The sequence below is a fragment of the Amaranthus tricolor genome, chromosome 4 (assembly GCF_026212465.1).
Source record: "Amaranthus tricolor cultivar Red isolate AtriRed21 chromosome 4, ASM2621246v1, whole genome shotgun sequence".
Taxonomy (NCBI): domain Eukaryota; kingdom Viridiplantae; phylum Streptophyta; class Magnoliopsida; order Caryophyllales; family Amaranthaceae; genus Amaranthus; species Amaranthus tricolor.
Genome location: NC_080050.1, coordinates 27,738,070 through 27,759,561, shown reverse-complemented (window position 1 = coordinate 27,759,561; position 21,492 = coordinate 27,738,070). Strand labels below are relative to the sequence as shown.

Here is a 21,492-nt window from a genome sequence, read left to right as displayed (position 1 = left end):
GTGAGCTCTAGGGGCGACGTGCTCGTTCAAGCTCGCATGTTTTTGTGAGGTTGAAACTTCTAGGAATTATTTTAGGTATTGTGCTAGTTTGAGCACATGCACACCCGTTCTAGTACACCTAGACCTATGTATGTTCGTGATGCTATGATGTGTTTGATTGAGACGTGTGTCATCATATGCAACTGTATATTTGTATATTCGTGTAGATGTACACGTAAGAATGAGATAGTTACATGATCAGTTCTCTATAAAATGGGCATTAAAAATTAGAAAAATACTCACTTTCTCTCATACACATGTTACAAATAAGAAACTTTTTAATCTATCGTTTTCTTCTTTCTTTATTCATTCAAACACAAGATTATTTTAATTACAAATAAGAAATTTTGGTCGCGCTCTTCTTTATGGGTATGAGTTGCCGCCGTCCTTCCCACTTCAGACTCTGTCCATAGTTTTTCTATGAGCGGGATACACTGGGTAGGATGATGATGATGATGATTAATGTTAAGAATACTGTAGGATTGTAGGATTTTACAAATAAACTTAAATATGCTTAAATATTTAGTACCTTATATTAATTATTTATAGTTGTTGAGAATCGAACCTCTCTTGCAAGATGAAAGAAAATCTTTCAACCACTAAATTAACCCAAAAAAGTTTTAGGCAAATTGAGAGGAGAAAAAGTACTATATGTTAGGATCAACTTGAGAATACATTATGTGTACCCGTCAAAGTTTGATATGGCCCAAAATTAACATGAAATCCAATTGGAAATTAGTGGGTCATAACTCATAACTCGAAAATTTTGACATGTAACCAAGGAAATGACCTGTCCGAAAAGATCGTAAAAAATTGGATCATCAAACCCGATCTAAACTCGAATGAGACCGTTTTGACCCGTTTTCAATTTTTCGTCATCATTTTTAATTCCACATCATTATTATTGGTGGCGATCCACTCTATTTCTAGTTAACTTTCATATTTTAAGTCAACGTTTCTTTATTGTAACTAAACTAAATAATTGGTTCTTTTTTTAAGAAAATATTTTCTTCAAAAATAATAAATTATTATATGTATATTTTTTAAAAATAAAAATTTTACCCATTGAGTTGACCCGCCCGACCCAAATCAGCAAAACAAAACCCTAAAATTAACTCGACTGAAAGTAATCCAACATGAAACTCGTGTGTCCGATCATTTTGACAGGGTTAATATGTAATTACTAATTATGTCCATTTAGGGAGTAAATCTTGCATTTCCAAACTAATCTAGATACTTTGTTCCTTGATATTAGACTCAAGAAGTTCTCCCTTGATGAATTTATAGGGGCGACTACTACTGCTCGAGTGAGATCTACCCTTGAAATTAAAGGGTGTGCATAATTATATGATTTGAAAGATTCAAGATTTGATTTTAAACACTAGATAATCGATCATTTTTTAAAATTAAATAATTTAGGACGGATATTTTGTTTTTCAACCGAATATCATGTCCAAAATATTTGAATATTCGATTTTGAATTTAAAATAAAAAAAAAACTCTAAAAAGCAAAACCATTAAATATTACATTTACCAACTACAACTACGTTACATAACTTATCAAATATTGGTTAATTTAGGCTTTTGAACATAAATCATATTGCCAAAATAATTTGTTTTTCAAACCACAAAAAGAATTTTGATTAAAGAAAAAGAAGTGAGATTAAATATTTGTATTTACAAAGCATATAGATTTGTAAAAAAATAAAAAAAAATAAAACCGAATAGCCAACATACAAGTCAAAGTAACTTGAGTATCTAATTTTATTCAAATCAAATAACTATTTTTACTATTTGAAAAACCAAATATCCAAATAGAATATAATCTGATTTTAAACACCACTACTTGAAATCATACCAATTATTATCTTACCATTTATCACGGGAACATGTCATATGCAGTGTTTTATAAACAAATAAATAGAATTTATAATTGAACCAATTATCTTGGACTATAAAGATTGTAATGGAAAGATTCAAAGAACCCTTTAAAAATCCCGGAACCAAAAAACCTGTCATTTGCTGCATTGCGTAAAGAATGTTTAGTTTAGATGTGACTGCTATTAACTTGACTTGTAATTGCAAATAATAAATGGTTTGAAAAAAAGAGTAAGACGCACACTATATGGATAAGAAAGACGGAGTATATAATAAAATAGTGCGGTAAAGTTAGAAACAAAGAAATACCTTTTGTTATGGTCATATGGGACTTGTTCCACGTTGGTTGTATCTGCAATTAGTATGGGATTCATAGGCAGATGAGCTCTCTCACCTACCAAACTAGTCTTTTGGGTGAGCTCCTATGTTTGTCCTCTAACACCTTTCAAGTGAATGTTTCATGTACCTTTCAAATGAGTATCGACCAATCGTAGAAATTGAAAAAAAGAGATGAAAACTGAAATGAGTTCATTCTGAACAAACCTAGCAAGTCTGACAAAGAGGGGATTCCTAGTTTCTGGTAGGATTTCAGCAATGAGATCCTTGTGTCCTGGCTTCGGAACCACCATAGACGGAATGATGCGATGTCATTCATTCCTTTCTGTAAAGAAGAATGCAGTCAGTCATTAGCTCAATACTTCAATATGGATATGGATATGTGACAAAATCACTCACACCATTGCGAAGGAGCAAGGATATACTGCATCTTGGAAGGATTCACTTGAGCGGCACCTTAGCCATGAATCAACTCTCTCTCATCCCTTGTTCATCAGTGGCTCCGTCACTGTTGCGTTCTTCGGTCCTTCGCTGGTGATAACTGCAGTATACAGAATTAAGGCTGCTTAAGAAGACAAACATAGGAATTACTTGGCAAGAATAGTACGTACCGTGTATTTGGTTCTTTACTTCAGAGAGGAAACATAGTAACAAGAAACGATATTTGGATTTAGCATATCCAAATTTGCAAGCAAGAGCCAAGAGATGAATCCTGAGAGACTAATGCACAAGAAACAAGGTTGGAATACAGTATGAAGATATCCTGATGACTCTGAAACACGTGCAGATTATTTAGAACAAGATTACACAGCAGGACAATGAACAAAATCAAGAAAAAGGTAAAGAAAAGAATATGTTGAAAACACAGTATTTTTTAACTTTTTGAGGAAGCAGAGAAACAAAACTAAGGTGCTTGATCATTTTAAGAACCAAAAAACCTTCCAAGGTATCAAGAAAGATCTATATATACAACACCGAATGCACTGGTCATTGTCACCGTTTTTAGGTAAACACATAATTATTCGAAGTATAGTTCTTGCAGGTAGCAATTTATCTCATCATGGCTGAACAAAGGCAACCATTCCGCTTCAGGCTCCCTTGGTTAGCAGCTCCACAGCCAGCACCAGCTGCTCCTCGTCCCAGCCAAGAAACGGAACCAACATCTCAGAGAGCACCAGCTGCTCCACGCACCAGCCAAGCAACCCAAGCGCCACCACAGCCAGAAGGTCCTCCAGTGCAGCGCCCCCCTTTCCGCCCAGCAAGATCTGCCCCGGTGCAAACCCCACCACCACCAGAAATAGTAAGGGCTGAGCCCCAGTCATCATCATTGCAAGGCAAGTCGAAGCCAACTTCACAACCCCCAGAGGCCAGACCATCCCGCGGGTCACCAGGATCGCCATCACACACTATATCTCAGGTACAGGATACCTCCCGACGAACTTCTCCAGCTCAGGTGAGTTCCAAACTCCAAGAAGCAGCCAAGGTGCCACCACAGTCCCCTTTTTCAACATTTGGAAGTACCCTACAAACTAGGTCAATAGCCACCTCAGCACCACCTCTGACACCGCCACAAGCAAAGATCCCATCCCGAATAAACAATACATCAGCCAAAACATCTGAAAGTCCACAATATCCAAAAGAGCTCAGAAAGCCACATACTTCCATGCCACCTACAGAAGAACCCAAGCGAGTGCCTGTCACAGCCCGTTCAACTGAGAAGAGAGTAGAATTTTTGGCAGGAGCAAAGAAACAACCAGATTTTGAAGAACCTAAAATAAAGGACTACCGAGACAAGCCTAGGGAAGAAGCAGTCATTGACAAAGGCATTATAGCCCCTCAAGCACATCCACTTGCAGACTTGGATGAGCAAGAACAAAGTTCAGAAGATGTTTTTGGCACAAAAGAGGTCTTCAAGAAATTTGAAAATGATGGATCTGATGCTCAAAGTGAGATCCGTGGTCGTCAAGAAAGAAGCTCTAGGTTTCCCCATAAGCATGCAATGGCAGCACAAAAGACTCCTTACCACAAAGAGATCAAAGAAAACTCGCCAAAGTTTATGCATAAGCAAAGTGTTCAGCAAGATAAAAATATCTCACATGGGAAGCCACTTTGTATTGTCACTCTTACAGGAGAAAACAATGGAGCAATTATGCAACTTAGCTCCGAGTCTCCAAAAATAGATAGGCCTGTTCATATTCATAGGGGATACAAGATAAACCCAGACAAGGTTTCTGAAACAACTACTGACGACGAAGGAAGCTCCAGAGAGAGGAAATCTGGAAACACATACCCCCAAGAGGAGTTAGCAACAATGTCATATATCAACAACAATGTACAGGGAATAAACAATTCATTAGTCTTCAACAGCACCGTGGCAGAAAGAAACCCTGGTGTCCACGTGGTCACATCTCGTAACCCAGTAAAACCTATAAAGCCAGGAAAAGTGAACGAGATGTTTGATACCCACAAGGTTGAAGTAAGCAGCACCCCTGCTGAAAGGCTTGCGTATGCACCAACCATCAGAAGAAGATGTCTACAAGGTCTCTTCATGGAGACAAGTGACTCCGATCAAGAAAAGCCCCGTCGCCACGGTTGTCGAGCCAAATGCACTCAGAGCAAAGATGAAAACATTAATGTTCTGTAATAATCCCGTTAATCACATAATCAAGACAATAAGTGCTACTTACCAATAGCACAAGGAAACTCTGTATGCTGCATAATAAATTGTTTATACATGATCTTAAAACAAATTTGATTTCTTTATATACATTAGATGTATCCGTAGAGAACAAGAAAGCCAATATGAGCAAAGTTCAATTCTTTGTACAGAGGATGTGAATTGCAAAAAGAAGTTTGTACTAATCAATTTCCATATAATATATTTCTTACATTGAAACTTTAACTACAAAGCAGAAATAGAAAAAATCAATCCCTTACTAAATACTCCAGAAGTAACTTAGGCAGGAGTCTACAACAGAAGGAATCCTCCTTTTAACTTCAAAAGGAGAACTACAACATCCTATCTACATGTAATGCTTGTGTAAATTCCCCAAGCAATCCAATATGCTAGGTTGACAGAAACTAAACCAGGCAAGAATAAAATAAATAAACTAAAATAACCATTGAAATCAACACCCTTATGAGCATTAATTCTAACTAAAAAAAATAAACATCCATAAACTACACCAAACTTGTTAAAAGCAAATGAACTTTTGATACCAACAAATTGCAAGAACTTTTGAGTATGCATATCTGAAATTCTGCCATTTTTCTCGAAACACATCCATTCCATTGCATTTAAACAATTGGGTAATTGTTGTTGATCGTTCAAATTTAGTTTCTAGCAACCCCACTTCCAAGAGTGAGTTCAAGATCATCCATACCCACATCATGAATCCTCTCCCCTTCCCAGGGTGTAACCTTGACATTTTCAGCTTCAACAACTCTTGCCCTGTCTTCAATTGCATCATTAAGTGACATTTTCTGAACCATTGGCCTAACCAAATTAAAAGTAGGAGAAGTTGGAATAGGTGGCCTAGAAAACCTCTGAAAACTGATCCACTGGCCAGAATCAACATTGGAGCAATCAGATTCATCACATTCAGGTATAGTTGGTGGAGTAAAATTGCGCCGCCTTGTAGGACTAGACGGAGCAGATGCAGCAAAAAGAGGATAATTAAAAGAAGCCATAGAATCTTTAGCAGCTTCTAAATTGAATACTTGTTTAGGAGCAGCAGCAGTTTTAGATGTTGGAGATGATAGAAGAGGTGTAACTGGTGCACTGTTTGATATTCGAAGAGGAGGAAGATTAATCGAATTGCAAAGAAAAGAGAATGGATGATTTTGTGAAAATGAATTCATATCATTACGAGTTGGACTCTGTGGAGCAGATGAAGATGGACTAGGTTGGTAAGATTGAAATGGACTTTGAAATGTTGATGATAATTGAGAATGAGAACCAGAACCGCCATTAAAATGATTAAAGCTAGCAATAATCTCCGGCGGAGGCGGCTTCATTCCCTGAAAAACAATAATCATACACAATAAAAAAAATAAGAGATTCCATTATAACTTCCGATAAGAAAACAAAAAAGAGCAGATCTGAAAGGAAAATAGGTAAAACCTTGCGATAAGTAGTTCCATCAGGTTCAACAATCCAACCAGCTTCAGCACAAAGAGCTTTAAGAACTTCATTATTATCACAATGTTTAGGAAGATTATAGTTTCCTTGAGCTCTTAAACCAGCAAAAATCTTAGCAGCAATGGCTCTTCTTCTTCTTTCTCTTCTTCGATTATTTTCTCTTTCTCTCCATGAAGGTTTTCTCCTTGAAGAACCTCCTCCAACTCCACCACCACCAACTCCTTCCGTCGCCATTTTTATACTTTTCTCTCTCCTCAAGCTTGTAGTGTGTGAAACTAAAACAGAATAGAGAGAGAAAGTGAAGAGAGAGAAAGGAGAAGGTTGAGATTCCACGAGGTATGCGGTTGGGGTTGGGGGTTTAGGCTTCGCTGGATGCGTGCATCGATATTGAATACGGAGTAGAGTTGTACTAGTATTCTTCCTCCCTTGTCTTTTTTTTTTTTCTTCACATTATTTTAAACATTATTTTAAAAGAAGTATGTAATAAAATAGTAATAATCATTTTATTTTGAGAAGTAATATTGAGTACAATCATTAGGGAACAGTTTTCAAGTTAGCGCATATTAACATAGTGTGAATTAAGTCTATACGATATATTTGCCACTTTGCTAGAGTTAAAGAGTGTATTCCTTTGTATCACCATCTAGTTATTGGTTTTGACACAATACTTAAAAATTGGATATAATAAATTAAAATAGTAAAAATACTTACTATTATTGAGTTGACGCACGTCAAAAATAATATTTTATTGTATTCCTATTTAGTTTTTATAGGCTTTTGACACAATATTAAAAAAATTGAATATAACACATTAAAACAATAAAATATTTAAAAAATAATAAGAGAGAATATGAAAAGTAAAAGTAATAAATCATATAATTAGATAAATTTATTATTACCAATTACAAATAATAAATTATACAAATTTAATGGGAGTTGGGAGTACTTCAATTATTGTTGTGTTAGTGTACACTAGAGTGACGAGTCCATGTACTGATGTGGACTGCTTGATGGCGAATTGGGAGAGATCAAACGGTGGAAGATTGATTTGTCAAAAGAGGAAAAAGTAGCATATACTAATGACGAGGGAACACAGTACAGATTAAGGCTGCCATGTCTACGTACAACTTGATTGGTGTGTTTTGGGTTGTTTGCCAAATAGCTAATTTGGGAGAAAGTAAATACTCCTTCCTTTTTGATCTTCCACATTACTATAACGGGTAGTTTTAAAAGTTCTTCCACTTTAGAATACTTTTTATTTTTAGAAAGTTTTTATCTCACTTTTACCCCTTAAAATCCCCCTTTTCTTTTAATGTACCCATTTTCTTTTATTTATAATTATTTTCTCTCTTATACTTCCAATACAATCATTACTTCACACTACTATTTAATTAAAATAATAACCACTACAACCTCATACTTCAAATACAATCATTACTTACCACTATTATATAATTAAAATAATACCCACTACCACCAAAGATTCTCTTTTTCTTAATCTTTGTGAAATACCCAAATAGGAAGAACAAATAGGAACGGAGGGAGTAATGTTTATTTGTAAGGTTAATAAATTAACTTATGTGGTAGGATTTTGCTTTTTAATTTTGTTTATTTTATTATTTTTTTGTAGTGATTTACAAATCACGGTGATTGATTAGAAATTTTTGCTAATTTGGCTAATTGATTTAACTGGTTTGTTTGATTAATAGATTTTGAACACGCTAATATAAGTATTTGTTCAAAAATTATGGATTTAAAACAATAAATTGTTTCAATCAATTAATTAATATTAGTTCTAGATAGTTTGATTACTCAACTATATTTTTGGAGTAAAACAGGCTAAAATTGTACCGTAAGTCATTTTACCAAACACCTCTATTGGATAATTTGTATGGTAATTGTCTTCAAATTAGAAATGGCAATATGTCGAATTCGAATCGGATAATGTATATTCCAACTTTCCTTCGAAAAAAAGTCGTACATTTTTCCACCTCCGACTCGACTCGGACTCGAATTTTATGTCTCTGACTCAGATTTTCAAACTAGCAAATTAAGTCAGATGGTGACAATTTTTGCTTGCTCTTTATTTTGGGTACATGTAAACCTTCACCACCCAAACTCTTCCCTTACATAAAGGTTTGATGATTTTCCTCCTTAAGCAAATATACAAAATTTTGAACTTTTCAAGAACATGTTATGTCTTTTATATCTACCTTGGGCTAATGAAGTCGAGCACGTTGTGGTTTAGAATCTTTCTTACGCTTAAGTCCCAAGAAATTTGAGAGTAAGTTTATTTTAGTAACCATGATTCTATGGCATGGTATAAAATGAAGGATTACTAATGAGAATGTGTTTAGAATAGTGTTTTTATATTACTTGGTGACAATGAAGTTGATATATATGTAGTGAGATTCTACTTTATTGTTTGTCAGGTGTATACATCTAAAATGGAGTTCAATGCTATAATACCATTGTAGTAACCATAGGTGATAACTTCTAATACCAAGAGTACAACGACTATTTTTTGACTTAACTATGAACCTGTGAAAGTTTAGAATAACCAAATGATTAATAATAGACAATGTCTCATGCTTTTTTGACTTAGCTATGGATGATGATATTGATCTAATTAAGATATCTTATTTTACAAATATAAAGGATCTTTGTGTTTTGGGCTGATAAAGTTTGATTAAGATAATTCGGCCGGGGCAAGATTGGTGATGGACCGTATGCTCGGACTTGAGTGATAGAGTATTCGAAAAAATCTTTAACAAAATGGAATGAGAGAAAAGAGAAGTTGTGCTTCATATTTTCGAATAAAAATCAGAAAATGAGGGGTTGAAAGCTTAAAAAAATAGCATGTATAGGAGAGTAAAGATATATTCACATGGCTGAAAAATAAGTGAGGGCTTTCTATGTTAAAAGGTGTAGTTTTCAGTGTGATATCATTAAAGTCAATTGACAGTACTTAAATTCAAAATAAAATTAAATATTAAATGTAAATATATTCTAGATGAGATGATTAGTATATTGTCTTCTACAGATGTGACCAAAGATCAAAACTCAATTATCACATTATACTTAAATTGACATTAATACTTTTTTTCTTTAGATCTATAGGAAAGAATATGTCATTAAAGTAATAATTTTTTATTTTCTCCTTTGAAATTAGAAAAGAGAGGATGGAAAGATAATCCAATTATACAATTATTAGCATATAAAATTTTTATTTTAAAATTATTTTACTAATAGACGATCTCTCACAAAAATAGCTTTAAAAATTATTTTTTTTCTTAACCCACAAAATCTCAACCTTAAATACATTAAAATTCATTCATATTCTTATCTTTATGTACTATCTTTCATTCTCATCTTTAATAATTGTCCTAATACAAAATTTTAAAAATAATTAATTTTTGTCTATCCGTTAGGTTTACATTTCCTGAGACTTGTTAACCCAAGTAATTTCTTAATGTTATAAAGGTTCCAATCACTTGGGCCTTAACCACCTAAGAAGTAAGATGTTGCCAATTTCAGCTATGCCTCTTATAAAAGCCAAAAAAATCAAAAAGCCTTCAAAAGCAGTGGTTGGATTGATTTACTTTATTAATTTTCCATTAAAAGTCCATTATTCATTCAAATTTCACACACATTATGTCAATTATTCGTTCCCCCGTTCGGCGTTATTATCCAATATACATGGGGTTAATGTTTTAGATCCAACGTCTTAATATTAATTGGGCTTCACTATGAAGTCAAAGAAAGTCCAAATTGGTCAAGTTTATTGCTTAGCTTTTTTGCTAGCTTTTGGCTTGTTCATTGGTTAAACGGTCAAAAAAGTGTTCTGTAAATGGCTTTTAAAGCAGCTGAAAAGCTGGCTTTTAAACCAAAATAAAAAAGCTGCTCCAACTAGCTTTTTTGCTTGGCTTTTGCCTTTTTGACCCACTTTTTCTCCAATAAATAGCTAACAGCCAATACTCAAATTTACCAAACATCTCCACAAATAGCTAGCTTAAAAGCTAACAAAAACAGCCAACATTTTCAGTTGATCAAACAAGCCAACTAAAAAAGCCAATAGCCAACAGACAACAGCAAACAACCAATTGTCAAACACTCTCAAAGATAATCTATGAGATAATAAGCCCAATTTCCGATCCAATATCAGCTTGTTTTATCAATTATCGTTGCATAACACAGATTCGTTCAATACAAATCCAGCTAGGCAATTACCATAAATATTGTCAAAAATCTATGAGGTAAGTCTTAACAAATCGTAAAAGTCATTTTAAGTTTTACTTTTATATTTGTACTAGATAGCACTCGTACGATGTATGGATTTATTAAATTTATCGATCTTTTTGTATCATTTAAAAAATTAAATTTTTAAGAAATAAATTTTACGTTATAGTTTTATCTCATTTTACCCTGAATAGTTGCATACATTACATATATTGTTTGATTTGTATCATACTTTGCATTGTGCAGATAAATGATTGTGAAGATTTAGTTATAGATTTAACACAAATAAAAATGTAAAATTATTCTATAAAAGTTTAACAAAAAAATTATTTGTTTGTCATAAAAAATAGGAAAAAGTGTTAGAAAGTACCTAATAAAAAAAATTTTGTCAAAAAATACCTAACAAATTATTTTTTTCCAAATAGTATCAATTAACTTTTTCCTTCAATTGACCGCCAAATATAACGTTTGACTGGTCAAAATCAAAAATATTTCTTAGTCATCTTCAATTTCTTTTTCAATTCAATTTCCTCACTCTCTTCTTCCTTTACTTTTTACTCAAAATCGAAATTAAATTGAAAAAGAAATTGAAGATGAGGAACAAGAATTTTTTATTGTAATATTTGACAATCAATTCAAGGAAGACGTTACTTGTTACTCTTTGGAAAAGAAAAAATTTTTTAGGTATTTTTTGGCAAAACTTTTTTATTAGGTGCTTTTTGAAAAAAAAAATTTATGCGGTACTTTTTGACAATTTTCCATAAAAAATATAAACTTACATAAAAATAGTCATAACATAAATCATATTAGAATTACGCATTGCATCTAAGTAACCAATTCTAATAATATAAATAAAAACATCCTCATAAAAGTATATTATATTTTTAACCAACTTAAAATATTCAATACACTTAAATAATACTCATTTAATAAATAAAATTGATAAGATTTTATAAATAACTGAAAAAAATAAAATAAAATATATGGTTTTCTAATGCATTAAATGATGTGATCTAAACAATCAATATGAATAATATTATAGTCATACTTTGGAAAGTAATAAAGTCAAAAATATAAATATTAGTCATAAAAGCAATGACATTATCATTCAGTTTTGGAGGGAAAATTTTCGTTGAGATTGTGACACGTAAGCAATATTAAATAGTAATAACGTCAACGTGTTTTGCTTTAATAATAGTTATAAATTTAACCTCCGTCTAATTTAAGCATTAGATTAGGACCACTTGTTCACCAATATAAATAGGGTGTTGCTAAACTTCGCCACCCTTTTCATTTTTTCACCACCCCTCCAAATGAAATTACGAATTTGCCCCTGATTTTTTAAAAATTACAATTTTGCCACTCATTTCAAATTTTTTATTTATAATAATAATAATAATAATAATAATAATAATAAAAACAACAATAATAAAATTAAATAATAATATTTTTTTTATTTTTTATTTTTTATTTTTTATTTTTTATTTTTATTTTTTTCTTTTTTGGAAAATAATAATAATAATAATAATAATAATACTAATAATAATAATTTATAAATTAATGTGGTCTATTAGCTCAGTTGGTTAGAGCGTTGTACTATTAACGTGAAGGTCACAGGTTCGAGACCTGCACAAGTCATTATTTAATAATTATTAATTTTTTATCATAAATAAAAAATTAATAATTATTAAATAATGGCTTGTGCAGGTCTCAAACCTGTGACCTTCACGTTAATAGTACAACGCTCTAACTAACTGAGCTAATAGACCACATTAATCTATAAATTATTATTATTAGTATTAATATTATTATTATTATTATTATTATTATTATTATCCAAAAAGAAAAAAAAAAAATTGAGTCGCCCAAAATTGGGCGACTCGACCATGGTTCAGTCGCCCAATTTTGGGCGACTCAACTTTTTTTTTTTTTTTTTGAATAATAAGTATTATTATTTAATTTTATTATTGTTGTTTTTATTATTATTGTTATTATTATTATTATTATTATTATTATTATTATTATTATTACTGTTATTATTATTATTAATTTTATTTATTATTATTATTTATTTTTATTATTGTTGTTATTATTATTATTATTATTATTATTATTATTATTATTATAAATAAGAAATTTGTAAGGAGTGGCATTTTTGTAATTTTTTAAACTACAGGGGCAAATACGTAATTTTAGGGGGGAAGGGGGTGGCGAAAAAATAAAAAAGGGTGGCGAACTTTAAAGATTGGGTATAAATATATGATATTCAAATTAGTCACCGTCAACCGTCAACCGGTTGTTTGATTATGCGTTTTAATAACTTTAATTACTTCATTTAAAATTGGAATTTAATGATGATGAATGATCCTACATGTTTTATGTGTGTGGCCAAGTAGAGGAAAGTTCTAAGCAACTATTTTTAAGAATAGGTTGACTTGGGTGCAAATCTTTTGAATACTCCCTCCATTCTTATTTGATGTTCTACTTTGTGTTTTTCACATAAATTAAAAAAAATGGAATCTTTGGTTGTAATGGGTATTATTTTAATTAAATAGTAGTGTGAAGTAATGATTGTATTGAAAGTATGAGAGATAAAATAATTATAAATAAAACTAAATGAAAAAAAAAATTCTAATTTATTAATGATGAGAGAGAACTTTACATTTTGGAGGGAAATAAACAAACTTTCCAAATTAGGAAAATTTGGAGCTTCACAGCAGCAAACAGACCCTTCATTCCAAAAAAAACAAAAGAGCCTTGTATTGGGCATTCTTTAATTACATGGATTGACATTAATTTTTCATCAAATCTGAAATTACAAGCTTGTAATCCAAAAAAAATGACTTTACATATTCCTAATGACACTATATTAACAGCTCACAGAACAATAAACCAAAATCAGAAGCAAAACTTGTTCACATAGCCTCAACACAGCCTCAATTCTGTAGCCAAACTTCTTCAAACAGTAAACCAAAATCAGCAGCCAACACTTATTCACACAGCCTCAAATCAGTAGCCATAATTCTTCAAACAGTAAACCAAAATCAGTAGCCAACACTTATTCACACAGCCTCAAATCAGTAGCCAAAAATTGTTCATTCGCATCATTAGCCTTCAATGGCTTCAGGAATTGAAGATGAGCAACAAGGGGCTTGGTACTTTGGATCGAATTCATACGTTCCTGAGTGTAGTTCTGAATCCGAAGAAGAGCCACAGAATGTGGAACAAATAGGACCACAACAACAAATTCAGTATAAGCGAAGACTCACGAATGAGTTAAGGCAACTTATTTTGCAAGACTTGTTGTCACTAAAGGTTAGTGACTCACTTCCTCATGGTACATTCGAACGCATAGCTCAAAAATACGGCTACACACATAGAACCATCCGAAATTTATGGAAACGAGATAATGCAAGGGTTCATATCACAAACGAGGATCCAATATGGCAACAACACAATAGGCAAGGGGGTTTAACTTTCATTCTTATTCAACAACCTCCAAATAGTCCGGATTGTAATATTCTAGACTTGGGTTTCTTTAGGAGCATGCAATCACTTATGCATAAAAAGATGCCAAAAGACATTACAAAATTAATCACAACAGTTGAGGATGCATTCGGAGAGTAACATCCAAAGACCTTAACTAATGTGTGGATCTCATTACAACACCATTTAAATGAGAATTTAAAAGTTAAGGGGTCTAATGACTACATACAACCCCACTTTGGAAAGAAGGTTGAAGAAGACAATGGCAGGTTAAGGATTCAAGTGAGAATCCCAACACAATTGGTTAGAGAAGCTGTAGCTTTTCTTAACCCAAACAGGGATCAGCAACAAACACAAGCATTAACAGAAAATGAGGATGCTGCACAAACAACAGAGATCATTCAAGAAGCTTATGATCAGGTAGTTGAAGAAACTCAAGGATGACAAACATCAAAGCCCCTCAGTTTATTTTGTTCAAATCATCATTAAAATTGTAGCTTTAAAAACTTAGGAGCAACAAATTGTTAATCACAACCCATGTTAATGATTAGCAAGTCACTTCATTATTTTACATAATTTCAGAAAAAAGCCCCCTGATTCATCATAGAGGTATGAAACCTCTCAGATTACAATTTATCATCAACAAATGAAGTAACTGAACATGCTAAAAAATCAAGTGACGGGTAATGGTTTACCAAATGCTACTCAACCAAGTAATCAAAGTAAATTTTTCAGAATTTAGAGGTTCAACAATTTGACATCACAGGGGCTTGTACACATAAAACCAGCAACAAACATCAACCCTAAAACCAGCAACATAAAACCAACAATAGAACCAAAAAAACCCCAAACCAGAAGAACACAATATCAAAAACAACACAGTTAATCACAAACGAAAAAACAAACATCAAACATAAATACAAGATCATCATAAACCAGCATCAAACAACAACAGATAAAACCAGCTCCAATTTTTTCAAATTTAATTAACAAAAAAAAATAAAACGAAATATCAGAACAACCTTACAATCATTAAGCACGTTTTTTGGGGTACAATTTTGCCCTAGACGCAATAACATCTTCAGGAGTGTCAGGGACAACCAAATTGATGTCATCTTCTTCAAGTACCTTTTCAACAATAGGAGAAGTTGGTGGAGATTCATTATACACAGAAGTTGCATCATCTTCAAGTACCTTTTGATATGCCTCAAGATCTTTTTTTGACCATCTCAAAATTTCATTGGAGTAGGAATGAGAACGACCATTGAGGGAACAAGAACACAACTAACCTCGTCGTTTTCCATTGAAAATACTTAAAGATTCAACAGGAAGTTAATGGAGGATTCAAGAATAGGGGGAAAGAACAGGGGCTCAAATTTCGAATCTTCGCCAAAACAAACAAAACTAACATCAAAATGATGAGAATAAACCGATCTACATTTTAATGCGGTTAAAATGCCCTAAAAATGAAGAAGAAACAGGGGGAAAAGCCATGACAATGGCGTTCATGAAGAGAGAGAATGGACCGTTTAAGAGGAAGAAGGAAGAAATGACCGTTCATGAAGGCAGTAGGGGTCATAATGAAAAATGCAAAGACCAAGAATAGTAATAAATGTATCCGGATGATTCCGGGTACATTAAGGTAAAAGAGGGTATTTTAAGGGGTAAAAGTGGGATAAAAAGTTTCCAAAAATAGAAAGTATTCTAAAGTGAAAGAAATTTTGAAACTACTCATTATAGTAATGTGGAAGATCAAAAAAGAACGGAAGGAGTATTATATAGTATCACTTAAAAACCGAGTCTTAATAAGTTTGAAACGATAACTAAAATTTGAAACGGTAACTAGATTAGTACTCGTGCAAATGCACAATAATAAGATTTTTAAAAATAACATAAACAATATTTTAGTAATCATTCGTCAATTAGATTAAAATCAATATATAACTTATAATAAAGGAATAAAAATAATTAACCTATGAAATATTTTTATAATTTAAAAGCTTTCATTTGCATATTTGTAACGCAAAAGAAAATGAAGAGTTTTTGTTTTAAAGTTCTAACCTTTTGTTTTAAAATGGGAAAGATTTAACAATTCGTACCTTAAAATAGTACAAGAACTTTCTAAAATTTTAAGATTTGAAAACACTATTAGAAAATTCAAAAATTATTGCATGTATAATATATGAACTTTAGAGTTTAAAATAGATTTCATTTCCCGATCCTTAAATTTCGCCACCCTTTTCATTTTATCGCCACCCTCCTCCAAATGAAATTACGAATTTGCCCCTGATTTTTAAAAAATTACAATTTTGCCACTCATTTCAAATTTCTTATTTATAATAATAATAATAATAATAATAATAATAATAATAATAATAATTATTATTATTATTATTATTATTATTATTATTATTATTATATCAATAACAATAATAATAATAATTAACTTTTTTATATTCTTCAAAAAGAATATAAATAAAATTAATAATAATAATAATATTATTATTATTATTATTTTCCAAAAAGAAAAAAAAAATAAAATAAAATTGAGTCGCCTAAAATTGGGCGTTTGAACCGGGGTGGTCTCAAACCTGTGACCTTTATGTTATTAGTACAACGCTCTAACCAACTGAGCTAATAGGCCACATTAATCTATAAATTATTATTATTAGTATTAGTATTATTATTATTATTTTCCAAAAAGCAAAAAAAAAAAAAAAAAAAATTGAGTCGCCCAAAATTGGGCGACTGAACCGGGGTCCAGTCGCCCGGTTCTGGGCGGCTGAACCATGGTTCAATCGCCCAGTTCTGGGCGACTCAATTTTATTTATTTATTTTTTTAATTATTAATTTTAATTTTATTATTGTTGTTGTTGTTGTTATTATTATTATTATTATTATTATTATTATTATTATTATTATTATTATTATTATTATTATTACTGTTATTATTATTAATTTTATTTATATTCTTTTTTAAGAATATAAAAAGTTAATTATTATTATTATTATTATTATTATTATTATTATTATTATAAATAAGAAATTTGTAAGGAGTGGCAATTTTATAATTTTTTAAACTTCAGGGGCAAATACGTAATTTCGTGGGAAGGGGGGGTGGCGATAAAATGAAAAGGGTGGCGAAATATAATAACTCCCTTTCATTTTTAATATTTTGCCACTAAATTGTCAAATCAAATTTAGAATTTTTGTGTCAAATTTAATTACGATTTCGCATTAATTTATATGAAAAAATATATTCATGTGAGATTTTGATATATATGACTTAATATATATTTTTTAAATATCAACTTTTAATAATTTTTATAAATTCACAAATAAATTATTTAACTTTTAAATTTATATCGAGATATGTGAAAAAAAAAACACATGAGAAGAATAAATAGAAACAGAGAATAGTTGATTTGATGTACTTTATCGACTAATTATATGCGAGTCGAATTAAAACCACAATATATAGCACATTTAAACCATTGTGGTGGGGCCTTCCTAGCTCCTAATATATCTTCGCATACACATAAAAACATTATTAGAAAAACAAATAATTCAATAAAAAAAATATGTGTAAATCAAGGAAAAAAGAACAAGAAAAAATAATACTCCATGATTACGATAAAAGGTACTCACTTGCATCATCTTAGACACACGAAAGTTCAACAACAATGCTACTAAGTACTAATTAGGTCAATTTTGAAAGCTCAAACAACAAGAAAAAAAAATCACAAATTAGTCAAAACTTCACAGAAAAATGTAATGAAATCATAAATAATAAGCTTCCAAGAATCGAGATGGAAATAATATTAGACTTAGGATCAATGAAAGCAAACGAAAAAGTCTAACACAAATAATTATATAAAAATAAATATAAAATAATTAATTAGATTGTAAAGTACGATGAGTTTAATTAATGAATAAATTTTTTTATTTGAGGATAATTAATGAATAAGTTAAATTTACTTAAAAATGATAAGAAAAACTTTATTTATTTGTTTAAAGGAAATGAAGATGAAGAGATGTAATCATTCTTCTAACGTTCTTTTATTGTTTTTTGATAGATTTGATAATTAACAAAACTAAGGAACTAATTCCTTCAAAATATTTGGCTACAAAAGTTTTATCCAAGCATAGAAACTTGTATCCATTCAAATCCTTCTTTTCTTTCCTTTCAATTCCATCTTTTCAAACAAAGTCAAGTGTTTGATATTTTTATTGTGCACCATTTCTATTTGTTTTTTACCCGGTCTACAACCCTACACTTTTCACTTTTCACTTTTCATTTTTCGCCCAACTAAATCACACTTTTTAATTATTACTTCTAAGTCTAAGATTAATTTACTTTATTTTAATGTATCGTAAATCCACACAAGAGCAACTCGCAGATTTCAATGCAATATATAAAGTCAATAACATCAATTGTGAGTTTCTAAAAATAATAAAAAAAATTAATATGTAGAAAATATCTATTAATATGAATCTATCAAACTCCACATAAATACTACATTCAATTCAGAGTTAATGTATCATTTGAGTTTTGGACATTATTCACATTACTCTCTTAATTTGTATTTAATTCTTAATCTATAAGTTCAAATATAGTCAAGTCATCAAGTGAATCTTGTTTGATTCATCTCAATATAAAGGTTATTAACCCAAACTTTAATATTATTGAATTATACATGATTAGAGATTGTCTAGTCAATGACTGAACAATCAACATAATTAATGATGTTATCAAGAATGCCTTTTAAGCCCACAATTGATAGTGAACTGTTGGTAAGGTTTAAAGTTGTTATCACGTACGCCTTGAGTTGATTAACCTGCACAAGTAACAAACGAGGGTCGCAGAGGGGTTCTTCAGGGTGCCTCCTCTAATGATAAAGTCAATATATTTTGACAAGTGTCGCATAACATTTCTCTTAGAGTGCAGAGTGGCCTTTTTTCTCTAAAATAATAAGTATTAGGGCTTGTTTATGGATGTGAGATCATTTTTGGATAGTATGAACATGTGGGTAAATGTTGACATACCTTGCGGCTATGTATGGGTTGGTATATTTGTAGTCTAGGCATTTGGAAGGATGTCCCAAACTCTGATTGTCAAGATAGACCATGTTACCTCTAGAATCTTACTCGGAAAAGCGCAAAGGCGTCGTGGACTATTGGAATTATGTGCAGTATTTTTGTAGAGCTCATTGATTGGCTGATCATCACCTACAATTCTTTTTTATCGCCTTGCAATAAATGTTGTTTAAAATAGTGGTGGTGTTCCCCTTTTTAGTGTCGTCTTATGCGTGCGTGGCTAATCCCTTGCTAAGATGAAGGTATCTTTCCCATGAAGTTGGGACCTCTGGGGCAAGTCTAGCTGGTTTTCTATTGCTCATAAGAGGAACCAATAGTTTTTCTCTCATGAGGAGACTATGGGAGAGCTTAGATTACCCTAAAGAGCTGATTTATCTTAGTGATAGACACTGGGATCTGTACCAGGTTCTATGCACATACAAGAGATATTATGAATTGAACTAATGTGTTGACGAACGTGCAAAAAGCAAATGAGACATTAACTATGAATTAGAGGAGTGCGTTTATCATATAAACTGATGAGAATTCGCAGTTACTCCCTCTTATTCTCCCTATTAATCTCATTTCTAAATAGGGTTAAGTCACTCTATTAGTCTCATTTCTATTTATAGTATGTATTTTTTACCTTATTATCCTGACTCATATTAACTTATAACAATCAATCTAATGAAAGAACATTAACAATATACTTATTACTCTTTCTCTCTTACTTTAACATTAACAATCAGACTAATTAGAAGAATAGAAGGAAGTATAATTTAACACTCAAAATCAAAAATTCTATAATGGAGACATGGAGGTAGAGCATTAGGTTATTAAACATATTATCAAATATTAAGAAGACTTTTAAGCAATCTTACTTTAAAAAGTCATTACACAGTCCACATTAATGGTCTTTTATGTCTTTAATTGAATAATCAAGCTATCTCTATACACTTATACATTAATTATTACCAAAATATTCTGGAAAGTAACATGGACCCCACTTTGAAAAGGCCGCTTAACACCCAATTTCACCTTCTTTTCAAATGTGAAAACACCTCCATATCTCCCTTTGAATTCCCATCACTTGAAGCTTCCTACTTCCCTACTTCCTTCCCAAACCAAACCATTCTCCCTTCTTATTCTGTTCATCCATCTTCTTCTCCTTCCTACTCTTGAAAACTACCCATCATCATATCTTTAAAACCCATTTCCCAAATCATCATTTTTTCCCATTTTAACCAAACAAACCCTTAAAATGTGTAAAAAAAATAAACCTTCATTTTTTCTACCCATTTTTGTGCTTATTTTCTTTCATTTCTTCATCCCCATATCTTCCCAAAACACAAATTTATCCACTAAAAAATTCAAAGAGGCCCCACAATTCTACAACTCACAAGATTGCCCCAAAATCTCATCAAATGATCAAGACCCATTAGTATGTTCAGATCAAGCTGTTCATATAGCAATGACACTAGACCTTACCTATATCCGTGGATCCATGGCAGCAATCTTCTCGGTTCTACAACATTCTTCTTGCCCACAAAACATTTTCTTCCATTTCGTAATTTCATCCTCTACAAACCCATCTCAGCTAAAATCCACCATTTCATCTTCCTTTCCTTATCTTCGTTTCGAACTATATCCCTTTGACGATTCCTCTGTTTCGGGTCTAATTTCAACTTCAATCCGATCCGCTTTAGACTGCCCCTTAAATTACGCCCGATCATATCTAGCCAACATTATACCACTCTGTGTAGGTCGTGTAATCTACTTAGATTCCGATGTAGTAGCCGTTGACGATATTCAAACACTTTATAATGTAAATCTTGATGAGGATAAAGTATTAGCAGCACCGGAATACTGTTATGCGAATTTTACTTCGTATTTTACTCCCACTTTTTGGTCAAACCCATCATTGTCGGTGACGTTTAGTGACCGACAAGCGTGTTATTTTAACACGGGAGTAATGGTGATTGATTTGAATCGATGGAGAGCAGGCGATTATACGAGACGGATCGAGGAATGGATGGAGCTTCAGAAACGGATACGGATCTATCAGTTGGGTTCTTTACCGCCGTTTTTGTTGGTGTTTGCAGGGAATATTGTACCGGTTGATCATAGATGGAATCAACATGGGTTAGGTGGAGATAATTTCCGGGGACTTTGCCGGAATTTACATCCGGGTCCGGTAAGTTTATTACATTGGAGTGGGAAAGGGAAACCGTGGGTCCGACTTGACTCCAATAGGCCGTGTCCGCTTGATGCCTTGTGGGCCCCTTATGACCTCCTTC

The 21,492-nt window shown here is 31.9% G+C and overlaps 3 protein-coding genes across 3 annotated transcripts in view; 2 read left to right on the top strand and 1 right to left on the bottom strand.

Moving 5' to 3' along the window:
* The first annotated feature begins 3,150 nt into the window (after positions 1-3,150).
* Positions 3,151-5,149, top strand: LOC130809899 (vegetative cell wall protein gp1-like). The gene has a single exon (XM_057675756.1). It carries the CDS (start codon positions 3,314-3,316, stop codon positions 4,895-4,897), a length of 1,584 nt encoding a protein of 527 aa, XP_057531739.1. The 5' UTR covers positions 3,151-3,313; the 3' UTR covers positions 4,898-5,149.
* Positions 5,093-6,862, bottom strand: LOC130809900 (protein BRASSINAZOLE-RESISTANT 1-like). The gene is made up of 2 exons (XM_057675757.1): positions 6,377-6,862; positions 5,093-6,273 (listed from the first exon to the last, which is right to left on the bottom strand). The coding sequence occupies exons 1-2, from the start codon at positions 6,626-6,628 to the stop codon at positions 5,587-5,589; spliced, it is 939 nt and encodes a 312-aa protein (XP_057531740.1). The 5' UTR covers positions 6,629-6,862; the 3' UTR covers positions 5,093-5,586.
* Positions 6,863-20,045: 13,183 nt separating this feature from the next.
* The window catches only part of LOC130811046 (probable galacturonosyltransferase-like 1), a 2,573-nt gene continuing 1,126 nt past the window's right edge, over positions 20,046-21,492 (top strand). Inside the window, exon 1 of the mRNA XM_057677195.1 lies at positions 20,046-21,492. This exon is cut by the window's right edge and continues 1,126 nt beyond it. Within this exon, the coding sequence (XP_057533178.1) occupies positions 20,457-21,492 (1,036 nt within the window). The 5' untranslated portion in view covers positions 20,046-20,456.